Here is a 16,068-nt window from a genome sequence, read left to right as displayed (position 1 = left end):
CATAGAGTTTCCACAGGTGTTCCGTTAACAAGCACCCTTCATCAAATTTGCCTTGACATCACTTTCACTTGATGCTACGCATACCTCATCAGACGGGAGGAAACTGCCCAAACTTTCAATATGTGTTGCCGCTTACCTGAGACCTTGCAGCATACCGGCTGTTCCCTCACAAAACATGCAGGCAACCATTTGAAGGCAAGCATTATTGCAAGGGGCCATTTTAGGGGCATTCTGTGACCACACTGACCACACAAAAGCAAAAATAGCTGTAAGGGCTATTTTGGACTCTCTTGCAGAGCAATGGACTGGACTAGCGATATTAATTATGAGTATGGTAGTGCAAGACTAGGCGAGGATAAGAAAGGAAGCAGGACAGGTGCAAAGAAAGAAACAGCACCTGTCCTGTTTCCTTCCTCATTCTCGTTTTCTCTTGTGCTACCATGCTCGCAATAAACCATGAGCGAGTAGCCAATTTGTCAGCTCTAGAGACTCAAGTATACCACTTAATTGGAGGTGGGGGAGGCCCTTGGGTATGTGCCTGTACTGCACTATGCGTATATTGAATTCCTGTTTACTGCCACATTCAGTATATCGAACGCTGCATACCTGCAAATTTGCTTCTCCAAATACATATGTGTTTCCTTATAGCTTCATCGAAAAAATTCATGCCGAACCGCTCTGTTATGACAGATGCTGTCAAGCAAGACATTGAATCTGAAGTGCAGCAGTAAAAATGAGCAAAGAGTGTCCCTTAAAATGGGGATGGCTCGTATTTGCGCTCTGCAATTGCGCATTGGGTTTGGTAAGCTTCACTGCAAGACAGTCGTGTTATGCGGTGAAGCCTACTGACAGTGGAAAAATTGTCGTGCAGTGAAGCATACCACCTGCGACCGTTCATTATCGGAAACAGTATTGCCATGCTGCTTCAGGAATGCAGAAATCCTCCCAGTCCAGTATGTGCGTTGTACAAAAAAAAAGCATGAATGGGCCTCTTATCTTTTCGCTGTGTGGCTACAAGCATGGGATGCCGATGTCTGCACTGCTGGGTTTGTCTTGTATAGTCTCCGTGTACGGCATTTTCAAGCGTCGCGAGCAGTCAAAGCGAATCTGATCTCAATCCCTACTTCGATAGATTTTTATATTACGGTCTGGATTTAGCAATGTCACCTCACACCACATGCAGCCCTTACTATCACTGAGCGGTACACAAGCCTCTCTGTGCGATTTGCGAGCCCACAATCAGCACTGAACGCATTTCATTCATACTCGCAGGTCAGTGGGAATGGACTCGTCTGTTCTGCAAGCTTAAAGCCACTTTTGAATCTAACAGTGTCTGTCGAGTTGACTCATTGCCAACATGTGACGACTGGCCATTCATGTACCGTATTGTAACAGACATGTAACTGGGCACATTCATAAGCGATTCACGGTACTAGTGCACTGATAGGCTGCTTTTCTCCCGCACTGCATTCACTTCTACCTTATCTTGAATAAAAACGCTCAAGCATTTCTACACCTGTGAGGTGCACCACATTATCGTGGATGGGCATGTAGGCATGCAGGCAATGTACTTTATTCAGGGGTGGGTGACACAGGCTTCTAGAGGCAGCATTGCAATCAGTCTATCAAACATACAGCAGCCAACTTGCTTGCGACATTCGTCTGCAAAGTAAGTAAACTTTTGGGCATTCGACATGGCCTTGGAGAAAGAAATCCGTAAATTACCGCTTTTCACACTTTTAGGAAACTGTCCGAAATGGACAAAGTTCTTAGATAAGCTTCAGGCATTGATATATTATATTTTGAATTATCAATACATCAAGTTATTTTGCTATCCCCTTCAAGTTCGATATATCCTGGATTGCCTGTATATGCATCCCTCCTTCCTGTTCTCATCATCATCTTTCTTTATTTGTTTGTTGCCTTTCTTTCTCACCACGTGCAAAGTAGTAGGCCAGAGCATACTAACTCAGGCCTGCCTCCCTGCCCTTCTTTTTTTTATGATATATTCTCTGTCCCATAAGTGTAATGAGCAGATTTTTGTAACGAATTGTTAATCTTTTCCCTACCGCTGATGGGCATAGTTGTCACTGGAATTGGTACCAATATCGCCAATGATGAACAGAATTACATGAGGCTTTCTGGAAAAACTCTTGGAAACTCTGTACACTTTTGTCATTTTGTGTGGTACAGAAAGGGCTTACTTATACAGTCAATTAATGTTCCTCAAGTGTTTCTGTCATGGTTGCTGAAATAGTAGCTACCTTAGCAGCAAGGCTGCTATTTTAACTTTGTTTGCTAGGGCTAGCATATCTTTAGCTTAATAGACACTGTATGAAATTCTGTAAGCAGCTTTCCCACTCATCTAACTTGTGCTAACCAACATGGCCAAGCTTATGCTAGAGCACTGTTGAAGCTGAGAGATGCATTCTGACTTTGAAAGCTTTGATGGTGCAAGAACAGAGGGCAGCAGGGATGGTAGCACTACTCTGCAAAAATTAAGTACAGTCAAAGCTCAGTATAATGAATGTGGGTATAACAGCTTGTCAGATACAGTGTAACTTGTGGCTGGCCATGCCTTATTTCAATCAGTATTTGACTGCCATAAGAAAACCAGAAATGCAAGATCTGTTGCAACATTTATTACAGTGGAGCAGATATGTGTTTGTCCAGCGGTTTATAATTAATATTCTGGTGATGAAAATGTCAAACACTTAGCAAGAGCAACTTGAGATGGCGCAATATGGATACGGACCTGCATTCTGGCAAACCAGCTGGCAAGCAGACGAGCACATCCCATGTGATCACATTGGTTGCACAGTTGCTTATCAACGCAGGTACAAGGCATGTGTTTGTAATTTAGCACTGTTTTCATGCCACAAATTGGCACGACAATGTGCTGACAGGCCATGAAAACCAATAAGTGACCCTTTGTTAGCCTGTTGAAGGCATCACTCTCAGATTTGTATTGCATAGATATGCACGCATTCTTTTTTTTTCCTATTGTTTTATGCTTACGACAAATAGTATATTGGACATAACCAAGGCATTGTTTTCATTTCATCTGCAACGTTGTTCTAATCAGGTTCGATCACGTAGACTAACAATGCTGTGTACTTGCGCGTGACTTTTTTCTGAATGTTGCATCATTATATAAAGTGCTCTATGTAAAAAATAAATAACATTTACTTCAAGTTGCATTGCTTAAGATAAGGTTTTAGTATCACGCTCTTTGTACTAATATGAAATACACAATGTGCAAGACTCACACTGGTGAGTCCAAATGTGAGCTTCGAGGCATTGCATATAGACATGTCTTAGTTGATGTGAAATGAGTCTCATTGTGAGTACAATTCAGGATTCCTTTTCACTAACTTGCCTGCAGGTTCTTTGTGAAGCCTCCCCCAGCACCACCAAGGAAAGACCAAACACTTGGAAATGTGATTATCAATGAAGCCCAGGATGAAAAACTTGAGGCACACCAGGTGAATGCATGTTCAACACTGTTAAGCATGATAGCTGGAGGTGTCATGTTTTTGCATAAGTTATTGTGTCGATTATGATTAGGACCAGTGCCGGGTGTTTTTTCTAGAAATAAAAAGGTTGTATATATGACCACCTGTAATGGCAAAATAATGCGCTGCTGCTTTTTTTTATATGACCACCTGTAATGGCAAAATAATGCGCTGCTGCTTTTTTTTTTTTCCTGATATTATGTGTCGGTATTGGCAACTAAAGGACTTGGTTTCACTGGTGTTTTACTCTTGAAAGAACCAAGGGTCACTAGGGACGAGAAAAATTTGGAAATTAAATGTTTTCTTGCAAAGGAAGCTTATCCTATTTAACTTTTTATGTTTAGCAATAACATCTGCTGCTACTAGAAATCTCATTTATTTGATTGCAGACGAAATGTTCTTAAACATAATAATGCCTGTTATGTCCGGCACAGTCAAGGTAAAGTTGGTAGTAGATTCTTGTAAGGACTCTCCCCACCATTGATTGTGATGCTGATTGGTATGGGCCACCCATGTGTCTAGACAGCCCACTTACCACTCGATTATGATCATTGCTAGGTTAGTATGTAGCAACAGTGTATAGCCTTGCAAGCCCCAGCCATAGGGCATGTGAATGATTTATTACACAGTAACATTCTGCATTTGCTGCTTTAATGTACACACACAAAAATGCACAGCAAGTACGAAATAAGTGTCCAATGCACGCAGTGCTTCTGCACTGCAGTACTTTGCACTGCTTGTCACTATAACAAAATCTCTGTGAGCATAAAAGCAACTTGTCATACTTGCAATACGGAACGCACGCAAGGACGCGAACAGTGTCCTTCCCGAGAGAGCTCAATTCTAATGAGGAGGCGACCCGCAGGCTACTGAAGTGGCCCTTGCAAGTGGGAACGTTGGTGTTGTCGAGCCTCTGCTTGGTCACAGACGACTGAAGGTCGCACGACCTGTGACTCGCAAGTGTGAATGCGCTCTAAGAGTTGGAGGGAACCACATTCTCTGATCACTCTTCTTTGCTTCCCCCCTCCCCTTCTTCCTTTCCTCTTTACCGACTGACTAATCTTTGGTGCCTTGGGTTTACAGCTGTTTCAGTGTCCCATTGTATTTTGTTCACACCCCCATTATAGCACTTCTTAGCTTTCTGTACTCATCAGTTTATCCTTTGACGATCTTTTGGTCAACACCTTTTATCGGTTCATGTTTTCATAGTGTAGTCACAACGTTTCCCAGACACGTGTAGGTATGAGCGTGCACGGCGGGGCATCATCTCATGCAGTTGGCGATATACTTATCATTGTTTGTGATGCATGCACTGGGACTTGAATGGTGAATGTATATATATGGGGGTTCTTACAGATAAGATTAGTTGAAATTAGTGCCTTGTTTGTCTTCTTTTTGCCGTCCGTGTCTTTGTACGTTTGACCTGCCTTAAGGAAAATGAGGCTTAGTGACTCTTCAAAAATTTTGTGCTTCAGAGTAGGGGCGCATACCTTACCCAAATAGAGATGGTATGCATTAATTACATCATATTAATGCCATATTTTGTCATTGTAGGAAGCTCAGAAATATTGCCCCACTTCCCTCTCATCACCTCAACAGGCATAATTGTGCTATGTGCTCCGAGTTATTTTTCTTTATTTGGTTCGAATAAAAAAAAGAACAGTATACAGCAACCTGCGACGACATCTATTATGGCGAATTCACACTCATGACCACTCTTGACACTGCTTGATCTTGGTACCAAGTTTTGCACCTCTGTCGCCATTGTTGAACTATCATAACTGACCCATGTCAATATCACTTCTAGATCCTGGGTCAAAATGTGAGGAAACTCATGTTGCAGGGAGGGTAGCTTGCTTCCTCATGCCATCAACTCGCACTTTTCTAGTTGCTGCTTCTTAGCTATTATTGAATCCATTTTAGGCCTGACACACAAACTAAGGGTATACTGTTCAGAAATTATACCCTCATTTACTCTAACTCTGCTCTATTCTTGTGCTATATGCTCCCTTAGTTGACCCTTTACAACTTGGGAGTGTTCAGATAATATTTGTGATGATGCATGGTCTAAGGAGCTTTTGTGCTGGTGATATTGTAAATTAAAATTGAATGACGTCTTTTAATGTCGTCTCCTTTCTTTTTCTTTCTTCTTTCCTGGTTGTTTTTCTTTCTCTCTCTCTTCATTTTTCTTTAAGCTATGTACGGTCAATATTCAACTTTTCGGACTCCTTAGATACTGCGAAAACCTCCAAAAATCGGGAAGTCCGAAAAAAAATGAATGTATGCCTTTAACTGCCTTCAAGGACTCATATCGCCACATCCACGTCCGAAATAACTTTAAAGCCCCGCCAGTACAACTTATAGGCGTCGCGGTGTTCGTATTGTGACAATAGACCGCGGGTGCCGGCGTATATAAGTAACTCGTTTCTTATCCCTTGACTATGTCCCTTTCGCACTCTCGGTATGCTTCACCGCAATGCACTGGGTATGCTTTACCGCGTAACGTCGCTGTACTACGGCGAAGCGTACTTTAGGAAACTGTGCTTTCCGTGCTTTGACGCCGTCGGTGAAGGTAACGAAGGCGGAGTCGGCGCCATCACGGACAGCGGCGCATCCTTTAAATGAAAAACATGGCACCGAACAGCAAGAAGCTTTATAGCCAACGTCGAAGCAGCCAAGCCTAACGACAGCACAAAACGACTACTACGGCTGACTACGGCTGCCATCGGATCGGCGCGCGAGAGCGCTGGTTCGTCGCTGTGACATAATCAAAGTGGTGGTGCTGCTGGCTTTAATTAATGCCATTTCGGGCCTTCGCTCACGGCAAAATGTCTGAAAAAGTCGGAAGGCGAAGGATTGCAGCGTCCGAAATTTCAGACGTCCTTATGCATTGACCCTATGGGATAGGTGGCATTGGAATCCAAAAAATCACGCTTCCAAAAATTGTTCGTTGGCTGTAATTAAGTGGACATTTTTGTAACTACCTTTCTTGTTTGAAAAATTGATTAGCAGCTCAAGAGCACTAGACTTCAACAAAAGTTTGTTTCCTATAGGAGATTGCTGTGCATCCTTCTTGTCTGACATGTTTTTTTTTTCTTGCTGGTCCCAGATGACTTAACACAGTGTTAATAATGGCTGTGTAATATTCTTATTTTGCAGGTTGATGCGCTGCCATTCCCATTCAACAACGTTAGCCAGTTCGAGTCAGTCATCAGCCACCCTGTGGGCAGCTTGTGGAATCCCGAGACATCCTTCAGAGAACTGACTGCACCGAAGGTTGTTGCCAAGATAGGGCAAGTCATTGAACCCATAGACACAGATGCTCTGACCCTCAAGAAGAAGGAGAATGTTGTCGATAAGCTCTTGGAGCGGCAGAAAGCTGAAGCAAAGCACAAGCAGCAGCCGCAGCGACGAAGGAAGAAAAAATGAACAATGGTACTGACAGGTAATGTGGCATATATTCTACAAATATGACATAGGAGCAAGCTTTCTAAGTTATCAGAAATGAGTACATAATTGCAGTTATAATAGCATGATGCTCAGTATGGTGACCTTGACCATGTGCTTAGACTAGGGTTTCTAAAACTGGGTCACGGCTTCGGCCATTGACAGGTTATAGAGGGGCTGGATGCGAAACCCTGCAAGTGTGCTTCCCTACACATGTACCGTAGACTTGCGATAATTAGACTTGGGGTAATTCGATATTTCAGTTAGTGCGATTCTGGCCGAAGGTCCAGGCTGGCGCCCGTGCATTTTTAAGGGTTTGAATTTACATTATTTCGATCCTAAAATTAGCCTACACCGGGTAATTTGAACTTTACCAGTCAGCACGCATGCGCCTGACCCCTATGGTGGCCCCCATAGTGACCCCTTTAGTGTCAGGGTCTGTCTCGGCGGAGCTTATTGGACAGCGTATGTGTTGAGCACATGTTATCTCTTGTTGAAAACGCCTATTTTCGGCCCATCCTAGGATGATTTTCAAGCAGTACCGTAGCTCACAAATGTTTGATTACAGTATTTCCCAGATTCTAACACACGCCTTTTTTTTTTAATTTGACTCGCCATACCGGCCCTGCAAAAGTGTATGTCCAGCGAAGCTGTTGCAAAACCACCACTACGAGTGCTTAGGGGGGTATGCAGTGCTTTACTGATGGTTCGGATGCTTGTTTTGAGCTTGTTCTTTATTGAAACATATGCTGCTTTGCATGTTATATGGGTGATTTCAATGAATGTATTCACTCTTCCCTTCACTTTGCTGAGCGCTTGTAGCCTCTGCCTTACAGGAGTGTTAGCCATTGATTACGGTGCATGAGCCATTGCATTTCTGCTTGTTTATAGGGGTATGGGCCATTGCTGATGATGATAGATGCTTGCTTTGAAGTTGTTCTTTATTGAAACGGACGCTGTTCTGTACGTGGTATGCGTGATTCCAATGAATTCGATTCACTTTGCTGAGCACTTGTAGCCTCGGCATTACGAGGGGGATGAGCCACTGCATTTCTGCTTAGGTGGCTATGAGGCCTTCCTGATGATGATCATTTTTGTTCACGGACGGACACGAAAAATTCCGACCACCGAAAGGCTAACGGATTCGCTGTAAAAAAGAAAAGTGGGCCAAAAATTGCCTGCTTGGCGCACGCAGATGTGAAAGGCGGTTTTGCCCTCGCAACGCTTGTATGCTTTGCCACATAACGCGGATGTATTGCGGCGAAGCAAACTTTAAATAAACCGTGTGCCCAAGCTGACGTCGCGAAACTGGCTGCCATTGTGCAATAATTTTTTGTTCTAAAAAATTTTGTGCGCGTTAGATTTCTACTTTGCTTTGAGCTTTAATGTAATTTCTACTTTAGTTAACTACATTGAACACATAGAAAATGAGTGGGCGTGCGTTTCATTCTGGGGCATGTTAGAATCAGGTAAATACAGCCAAATGAATCAGTGTTGTAATTTGGTGTTTTCCGTGCATCTTGTAATTCGACCCGCCGGGTAGTTCGATCTGTTTCGTCGGTCCCGTCAGGGCCGAATTAACGGAAGTCGCCTGTAGTTTGACCTATACAATATCGGGGACATCGTCTAAAAGTGGATATAAAGCATGAGTATGCAAGGTGATGCCACTATCCCTGCCACTTCCTCTTCCTTAGTACACACTCGCTTTTGGATAGCCTAGCCTCCTCTCATCTTTGGATCTTTTGGTATCTTTTGGATAGCCTAGCCTAACCTAGCCCTATTGTCCGTCCCTGAGATAAGGCTTATTGCTGAGAGTGGTAGTGGCAATGGTCGATGCTGAGAGCCCATACTATCGATTACATATGCTGGCAATTGCATGTCTTAGCTGGACATCAGGCCTGAATTGATAGTTGCACTGTCCACAAACTCTACCCTCACTTAGACTAACTGTCCTGCTGACATGCTTTGTCTATTGCCTTGTAACTAGAGAGGTGCGAATATTCAAAATTTCTGATATGAATAGTACCTATTCGAATTGAATAGGTCCCTGTTGTTAAATTTTTGCTCAATTTGAAAGTTCACTACACGAACTTGTTGAATATTCATTGCTTTCTAATACAGTAAGCTTCCATTAATTCGACAATTCAGTAGTGCCTGCCATAGAATTGGTTGTATTGTTCAAAAATGTTTTTCTCCCTTGAGACGAAATTTACTCGAATTAGAATTTCTAGGTCACAAGCTGAAAGGTTGGTGCAAATAATGTGCTACCTGAATACTTAATTTAGGTAGTAGATGTGCAAGAACACACGTCTATCTGCCCTCTCCTCCTAGCACACCCATCTCCTCCTCGCCTGCGGCATCTTGGAGGTAATCTCTTCACGGCAAGTGCAAAGGTAGAGCCGTGATGTTTGGCGCCTTGAGGTGCATTGGGTTCCTGCACATCTAGTGTTTGCGGTTGCATAATCTCAAGTTTGCAAGACGTGGCGCGAAACATTCGCTTCACAACATTTGCTCACATTGTGACAGTGAGTTCGTGGTCATTGAGTGAGATGTGTTAATGTTTACCTGAGCACGCGTGACCGATAAAACTATGAACTTTACTTATCGCCTTTCTGGTGAAACTACGACATTTTACATTTTTGCTCAGGACGAATATCTTTGTACACTTTGGTTTTTAATTTGTGGGTGCCCGTTGCGGGCACTAAGCGCAGTCAGCTGCGTAGCACCCAAGATTTACGTCACCACATGACACAGCACGGGCGAATCTCGGATACCATGAGCCACATCAATGCATTGCTCTCGGTGCAATCTGCACTGCACGCACTGGCGCTCATAACTGATCCATTATTGCCCAACCTGCTTGTGATTTGTTCATAAGCACTTACTAGCAAAATACTATCCACCAGAAATGGTCTGGGAAATTGTGAAGTTGTTTTTAGTGCTGAAACTTCCAAACCTTTAATTAACAAAATTCACGATATAACGAAATTTTTCACTGCAAGTACTACCCCGTTATATCAAGGTTTGACTGTATTTAACCTGAGTTCGTTAAGGCATCTGTGATTGATGAAAGTTTGAGAGCCACTGCTGTAGTGTTTTATATGCATAATCACATGCTTAACACATTCCCAGGCATGTTTTCTTAATAAATCTAAATGCAGCACGTAAACATCACAGCTAACGAGTACACTTCACTTTATGCACTGAGCACTTGACTATTAGCTTGGTTGTACAAGCACTTACCTCTTGGCCTATCAGTCTTGATTTGAATTCTTGACGGCAGAGTGATGCCACAACAGCACCATTATCCATACATTGTTCCCATTTAGGGGTGGCAGTGCGAAAGACAAGATCTGACTGTGACACGGCCTCAGCTGATGCTCACATCCACGTGGAGCCGACAACTGGTTGTATAACAACCACACAGCTCCCTGCCTAAGTTTTACCGGGTTACATTCCGAGAAAACACTTTGCACTTCGGTTGTTTGCAGCTGATTAAGGCCTGTCATGTACTGTCAGCATTACTTGCACTATTTTTCAGAACGCAATATCACTCCAATCTATGTATATGTTTGTCCAGCTGTGACAAACTGCAAGAGAGACCTGTTACAACAAAAAACGTCTATCCGCTGCAATCATGTTCATGCATTGTGCATGTGCATGCACAAAGAACACATAAAAAGCACACATGTTCTTTTATGCCGGGAGAGAATCGACTTTATTCTCATTTTTAAGAAAAACTGCTTATTCTGTCCTAATATACTATATGTACATATACTTCTTTTTTTTTTGACACACAAGCAAGCAACAGAATGCAGATTCGAAGGTGTTTCTTTCAGCTTTTCTTTTTCTTTCTACATCCACAGGCTATGAATGAAATCTCATTGCCTTTATTTCTCTCCCTCTCTTCTTTGCAGGAATGCAAGCATGTTCATGCCTCCAAGGAATGAAGTGAACCTGTATAATATGTACATATTGAAATAAATACACACTGTGGCATGTACAAACACAGGCGATGGTTCTTTACATATGGGTAGACATACCCTGCTAGCATCCCTCACACATACACAATAATTTGCTGGTGTGTGTGTGTTTCAATATGTGGAGTGTTGCATACCGAAATCGGTTCTCTCTGGCCAAGCATTATTCATATAGCTGCTGTGAAGTATTGCTTGCTAGTTGATGACTGAAAAAATGCATATAGCAAATCTGGCGTCAATAGTATGAGATTGACTGGCCCTGTACTGCTAAATCTTGACTGTGCATCACATTCAACATGATATCTACTTTTTTTTTGTGTTTCCCATGAATGAAATCAGTGGTGGAGCCATTTTTTTTTACCAGCAACACAGCAATTCTTATAACTGAATGCTACAGTAGTTTTGCGTATTAGCTTCTAGTACTTTTTGTTTTCTTTCTCTTTTTTTTCTTGCACACAGCAGAATAATGCCAGCCATTTATCAGCGCAAAAGCACGCAGTCGGAAAGATTTTGTTCTCACATGCAAAATAAGATTGATAGCACAGAATGAAAAGTGACGCTTCAAGTTTGTATCATACCTGGGACTTGTAGTAGATTGTTCAGAACATTATGGCACTAATGGCTTGTTTTAGTCACCTCAGAGCTGGTGCCCCATTACAGCAAAGGCAAACTGTTGCACTTCTGAAAGCACTGCTAGCTGCAAAGCGCCCATGCTAGGTGCAGGAAGAAGAAACTATCCTCGTAAACTCATTGGCAAACAGTGACATTGGAAATGCCTGACTTCTCATGGAGACAAAATGTGCAGTACAAACAATGCGCCTTTTTTTACCTTTAACAGCGAAAGCACACTCATATTCACACATGCGCATTTTTGTAGAGTGCTAAGCCAGATATTTTCTTTGTATTTTACTTTTTGGAACGACTAGTTAGGGTGTGAAATTACCTAGGCTGCTGTTGGTGGCCTTTTCTTCGTTGCATCTCTATTTAACATACAGCTCTTCAAAACTAAAAAAGAAATTGTGGAGTTAAATAGCATTGTTACAGGCTTCATTTATGTTCTAACTAGTTAAATAAATCTAGCGTGGCGGAGACGTATGAGCCCAAACATATCCAAAAATACCAGAGCATATTGGCAACATCTTGCCGCACTGTTATCAGGCATAACATGCTAAAATTGTTACCCTGTGCAACTGCTCTTGAAAAAGAAAAAGTGCAAAAATAGATTTGTAGTGATTATGTTATTGCTGCTACATTTGTGCCAACATATAAGTGAAATACAGTTAGTAATTGCAATTAAAAGTCCTGGGTACAGTCAACTGCACTGCCATTGCTTCTTTCATCTGGTATTTCATTGCACATCTCCATTATTCCTCCACTATGTTAGAACTGTCTAATGCTATGAGCAATTTGAGCATTTATATGATCTCTTAACAGCTGTGAAGTACCAATCCTAACCAACTCAAGGACTTGTTTGAAAAGCGTTTGCACATTTTGAGGAATTGCAAAATGTACATAACTGTAGCAACACTTTGGCTGATTCTTCTGATTAGCTGTAAGAAACATTAAAACAAAAGCTACTGCTGGTTTGATGTGACAGCTTGTCTAAACTCAATGTCGCAGTCAAGAACAGGGCAAATTTTTCTACATCTGGGTATCATATTGACATTTTTTCCACGGAATGCTAATGAAGCTAATGGCCAAATAAAATCGACTTCTCGTATGAGCTAATTATTCTGTGACAAATAATTTTTTCAAGATCACAAGGGTACTTCACTGTGCTAGTTTTTGTGCAACTGTGCCCTTTGTAATTCAAAGTGTATTTCTTTTCTATTGTCATTTCATCGCTAAAAGTCACTGATTTTTTTTTTTTACTGCCCTACTGAAAAACAGACTAACAGTGTAACTTTTAATCTGAGGTTTGGCATGGTAGCTAGTATGCAGTACTAGTTGGGAGTCCAAGTTTTATGGCAATAGGTAGCAGTGGGCAACTGAGGAATTGACAGGGTAAAGGGTATGGGGCACCACTTCAATTTGCAGATTGTGACAAGTTATCAGCTTGTTTAGCTCAACCTCTCGGCCCACGACTTGTTCACAAAGTTATTGAAAGCAAAGCACACAAAACTAGGACAACAATGAAAAGCCACATTCACGAAAAGTCACATTCACGAGCACAAGCACGCATGATGATGATGCAGTTCTGTTTGTAATGGTCGAAACACCGGTCATGAGTCTTTCTGCTTCCTTTCTTTGGAGGTCTGTCCAGCTATATGCACACTCGCACACATTCAGTCATTGAGTTCGGTGTTAAAAGTTCTGTGTGCTATTTTCCTCCTTGGCAAGGCTTCTGCAATGAAGGCGGCAGCTCTTGGAGGCTCCATCAAGTTTTCTTGGATGACGTTGCAGCCTGTACAGGAGCACACACTGTCCTTGTTCACTTCTGATGAAGTCCATCTTGGTTCTCTAACCAAGTGCAGCTGAAGGAAACATGGAAATGAATATATCAGCTCGACGTTCCGCAACATCTTTGAGTGAATAAGTTGATTCACAAGTGTCCCGCAGTCCTAGCCTTGACTCTGATATGATGATTAATGTAAGCATCCCCTTTGAAATGGGATGAAAACACATGCTGTTAATATCATTGTATATGTGGTGCGTATGAATATTTAAACACTTTTACTGGATGAGTCGAAGGCAGCGACACCTCTCTGTTGAACCAGTCACTCCGATTTTGTAACGCTGCTTGGCGCTTTGTGAGCTATAATTTGAAAGTTGTGTACGTTCAGTGTTTATTCAGTTGCGCTGAAGCAAAAGGATGTTTTTTCAAGCAACTCTGCGTTGCAGGAAGTGCAAAGTACTGTCGTTATGGAAGCACAGTGACTACTACAGCTGAGGAGCGGTGCCTTTAGTGAGGCAAGGTTCAGGGACAGTTGGCAAAGCCATGCATCAAGTTGGGGTGTGAATATAATTGCACCGAGGCCGTAGACTTCACTCAAAGCATCGCAGCTCAAGCCATGCTTTGGTTATAGTTTGTTGGTTGGGCTATAGTTTGTTCTGGATCACGGGGAACATTTAATAGCTCTAACAGATGAAGTACAAGACAAGTCTGTGTAGCCTTCCTGTATTGTACTTCATCTTTAAGTGTCATTTTAGGGCGATATATTCCATATTGCACCAACTTGCCCAAGAAGAAGCTTTATTAGGGTATTTTGTACTTCGTCCATTCGCGCTGTTAAGAAGAAGCTTTAGCTCACAGCCAACTTCAATTTCCCTATTCATATATATATATATATATATATATATATAAACAAATGCTTTCATGAAACAATTGCTTGATCGATCTGAATGAAATTAATGTGTTTGAAGGGGAAGTGAAGGTCTAGTAACTCTAGCAAGCATAATTTTGGTTCAGAACATCAAATTTTCTAGAAAGATAACTGAAACCGGTAAGCTAAAATGAAAAAAAGAAAAAACGAGATTTACAAGTCCGTAACATTGCACCAAACACAGATAACGCAGTTTTATAAACTGCATCTCTTTACAGAGCACCTCAAGTTGAAAAATGTGATACCCAAATTTACAGCTTACATGAAACTGTTACGTTTACGTCGGTTTTGCGAATGTTCCATGCACAGATTAGTGGTATAGTTCAGAGCAGCGCATAATATGTCAGTTTTGTCCACTTTAGATTTGTTATTAGGTGCAATTTACAGAATTGTGACATTCCTTTATTGCTGAGTTCGATTTGTAAACTTTATACTTGAGTTTTCTTGAAATATTCAACAACTTTTGTTAAAGCACTTATGGCATAAATTGAAAATCCACTTCTACAATTACTAGATTTTAGCGTTTTCTTTCAAATGCAATAAACCTCGTCAAAACCGATGCAGTGCTTGCCGAGCAAAATCGATTTCTCAGTTCCCAGGTATTTGCGATGTATCAAAATCCACTTGCTACAGTTACCAGATTTTACCGTTTTCTTTCAAATGCCATAAACCTCGTCAAAATCAAGGGCTTGACGAGAAAAAAACGATTTCTTGGTTTCCATGTGTTTAGACATGAGCTATGGAGCTAAATTATGCTCTGGGTTTACGTTTGCAACGAAATTCGCTTCGTCATCGATGCAACACTGCTCTATATATACGGCATTGCACTGAATGCCTGCCCTCAGCAAGGTTGCACGGGTTCGTCAGTCTGCTGCGGGCGAGCGTTTTCATTCTTGCGGCGCAGCCTCAAAGGCCACGAGCCAATGACTCGGCACATTTCTTCCGGGCGGCGGCGGCGGTGGCGGCGGCGCGGGTCTCGATTTGCACTGCGCATCTTTCGCGGGCAAGGCGGACGCCACCGGCAACCTTCAGCTCGGTATAACAGTTTTGGAGCACTCGAACTTACGGACTGCACGTTCCCTTCAGCTGCTCGCCAGCTTTTTGTACAAGTTCAAGCGCGAAAACGGCGGCTACACAAGCAAGTCTTACTCGATGTACAGCACCGCCTACGATACGGTAAGCTTGCTGTATTGTCTGTACTTATTCCCATCACTTTCTTACCAGCATACGTGTGAAAACTACGGGTCACGTACCGGGCTAAACTGTACGGTAACTCGGCGCGAAGTGGTGGATAAACAAAACAGAGACGAAGACGAGCGTGTTTGTGTCTGTCCACCCTGCGCCAAGTTACCAGATATAGTCCGAATGCAAGGCCCAACAGTCAGTCCTTCGCGTACCAGGCAGTCGAGAGCTCCAGCTAGAACAAAACGTCCACTGACCGTTGCAAAGCCTCCCGTACGCGACATGAATAGATCTCGGCACGTGCCCGGGATAGCACACTGGGCACGTGCCCCTGCTTCTCGAAAATGATTCCTTGATACGCCACTGGTCCTGCCTGTGTACTCGGTATCTCATATGTTAGCAGTCCGGTTTACGTGCTCACTGCTGCCAATTAATGTCGTTCAAAGTAAAAGGTGCACCTATATGCGACGTCTTCCTCCTCAAGTGAGGTAGCGAGATAAAGAAGCGAATAGTGTGGCGTAAAAACTTACGCAAATGTGGTCTCCAAGGCGCCATAGCTTCCATCTGCCATCCCTGAAAATATAAAGGTTTGACATCAGTTCATATTTCATATCTTAAGAG

At 42.5% G+C, this 16,068-nt stretch overlaps 2 protein-coding genes across 2 annotated transcripts in view; one reads left to right on the top strand and one right to left on the bottom strand.

Annotated features, from left to right (window-relative positions):
- Window positions 1-11,219, top strand: part of LOC142585254 (U3 small nucleolar RNA-associated protein 14 homolog A) — a 36,687-nt gene extending 25,468 nt beyond the window's left edge. The window contains exons 14-16 of the mRNA XM_075695868.1: window positions 3,386-3,485; window positions 6,675-6,960; window positions 10,880-11,219. Coding sequence (XP_075551983.1) covers window positions 3,386-3,485; window positions 6,675-6,944 — 370 coding nt within the window. The 3' untranslated portion in view covers window positions 6,945-6,960; window positions 10,880-11,219. The remainder of the gene's footprint in view (window positions 1-3,385; window positions 3,486-6,674; window positions 6,961-10,879) is intronic.
- Window positions 11,220-12,380: 1,161 nt separating this feature from the next.
- ss (aryl hydrocarbon receptor spineless) overlaps window positions 12,381-16,068 on the bottom strand; it is a 179,008-nt gene continuing 175,320 nt past the window's right edge. Inside the window, exons 12-13 of the mRNA XM_075697542.1 lie at window positions 15,978-16,020; window positions 12,381-13,416 (exon numbers count right to left, since the gene is read on the bottom strand). Of these exons, the coding sequence (XP_075553657.1) occupies window positions 13,403-13,416; window positions 15,978-16,020 (57 nt within the window). The 3' untranslated portion in view covers window positions 12,381-13,402. The remainder of the gene's footprint in view (window positions 13,417-15,977; window positions 16,021-16,068) is intronic.

Source organism: Dermacentor variabilis, chromosome 6, assembly GCF_050947875.1.
Source record: "Dermacentor variabilis isolate Ectoservices chromosome 6, ASM5094787v1, whole genome shotgun sequence".
Taxonomy (NCBI): Eukaryota; Metazoa; Arthropoda; class Arachnida; order Ixodida; family Ixodidae; genus Dermacentor; species Dermacentor variabilis.
This window is presented reverse-complemented; position numbering and strand designations above follow the sequence as displayed.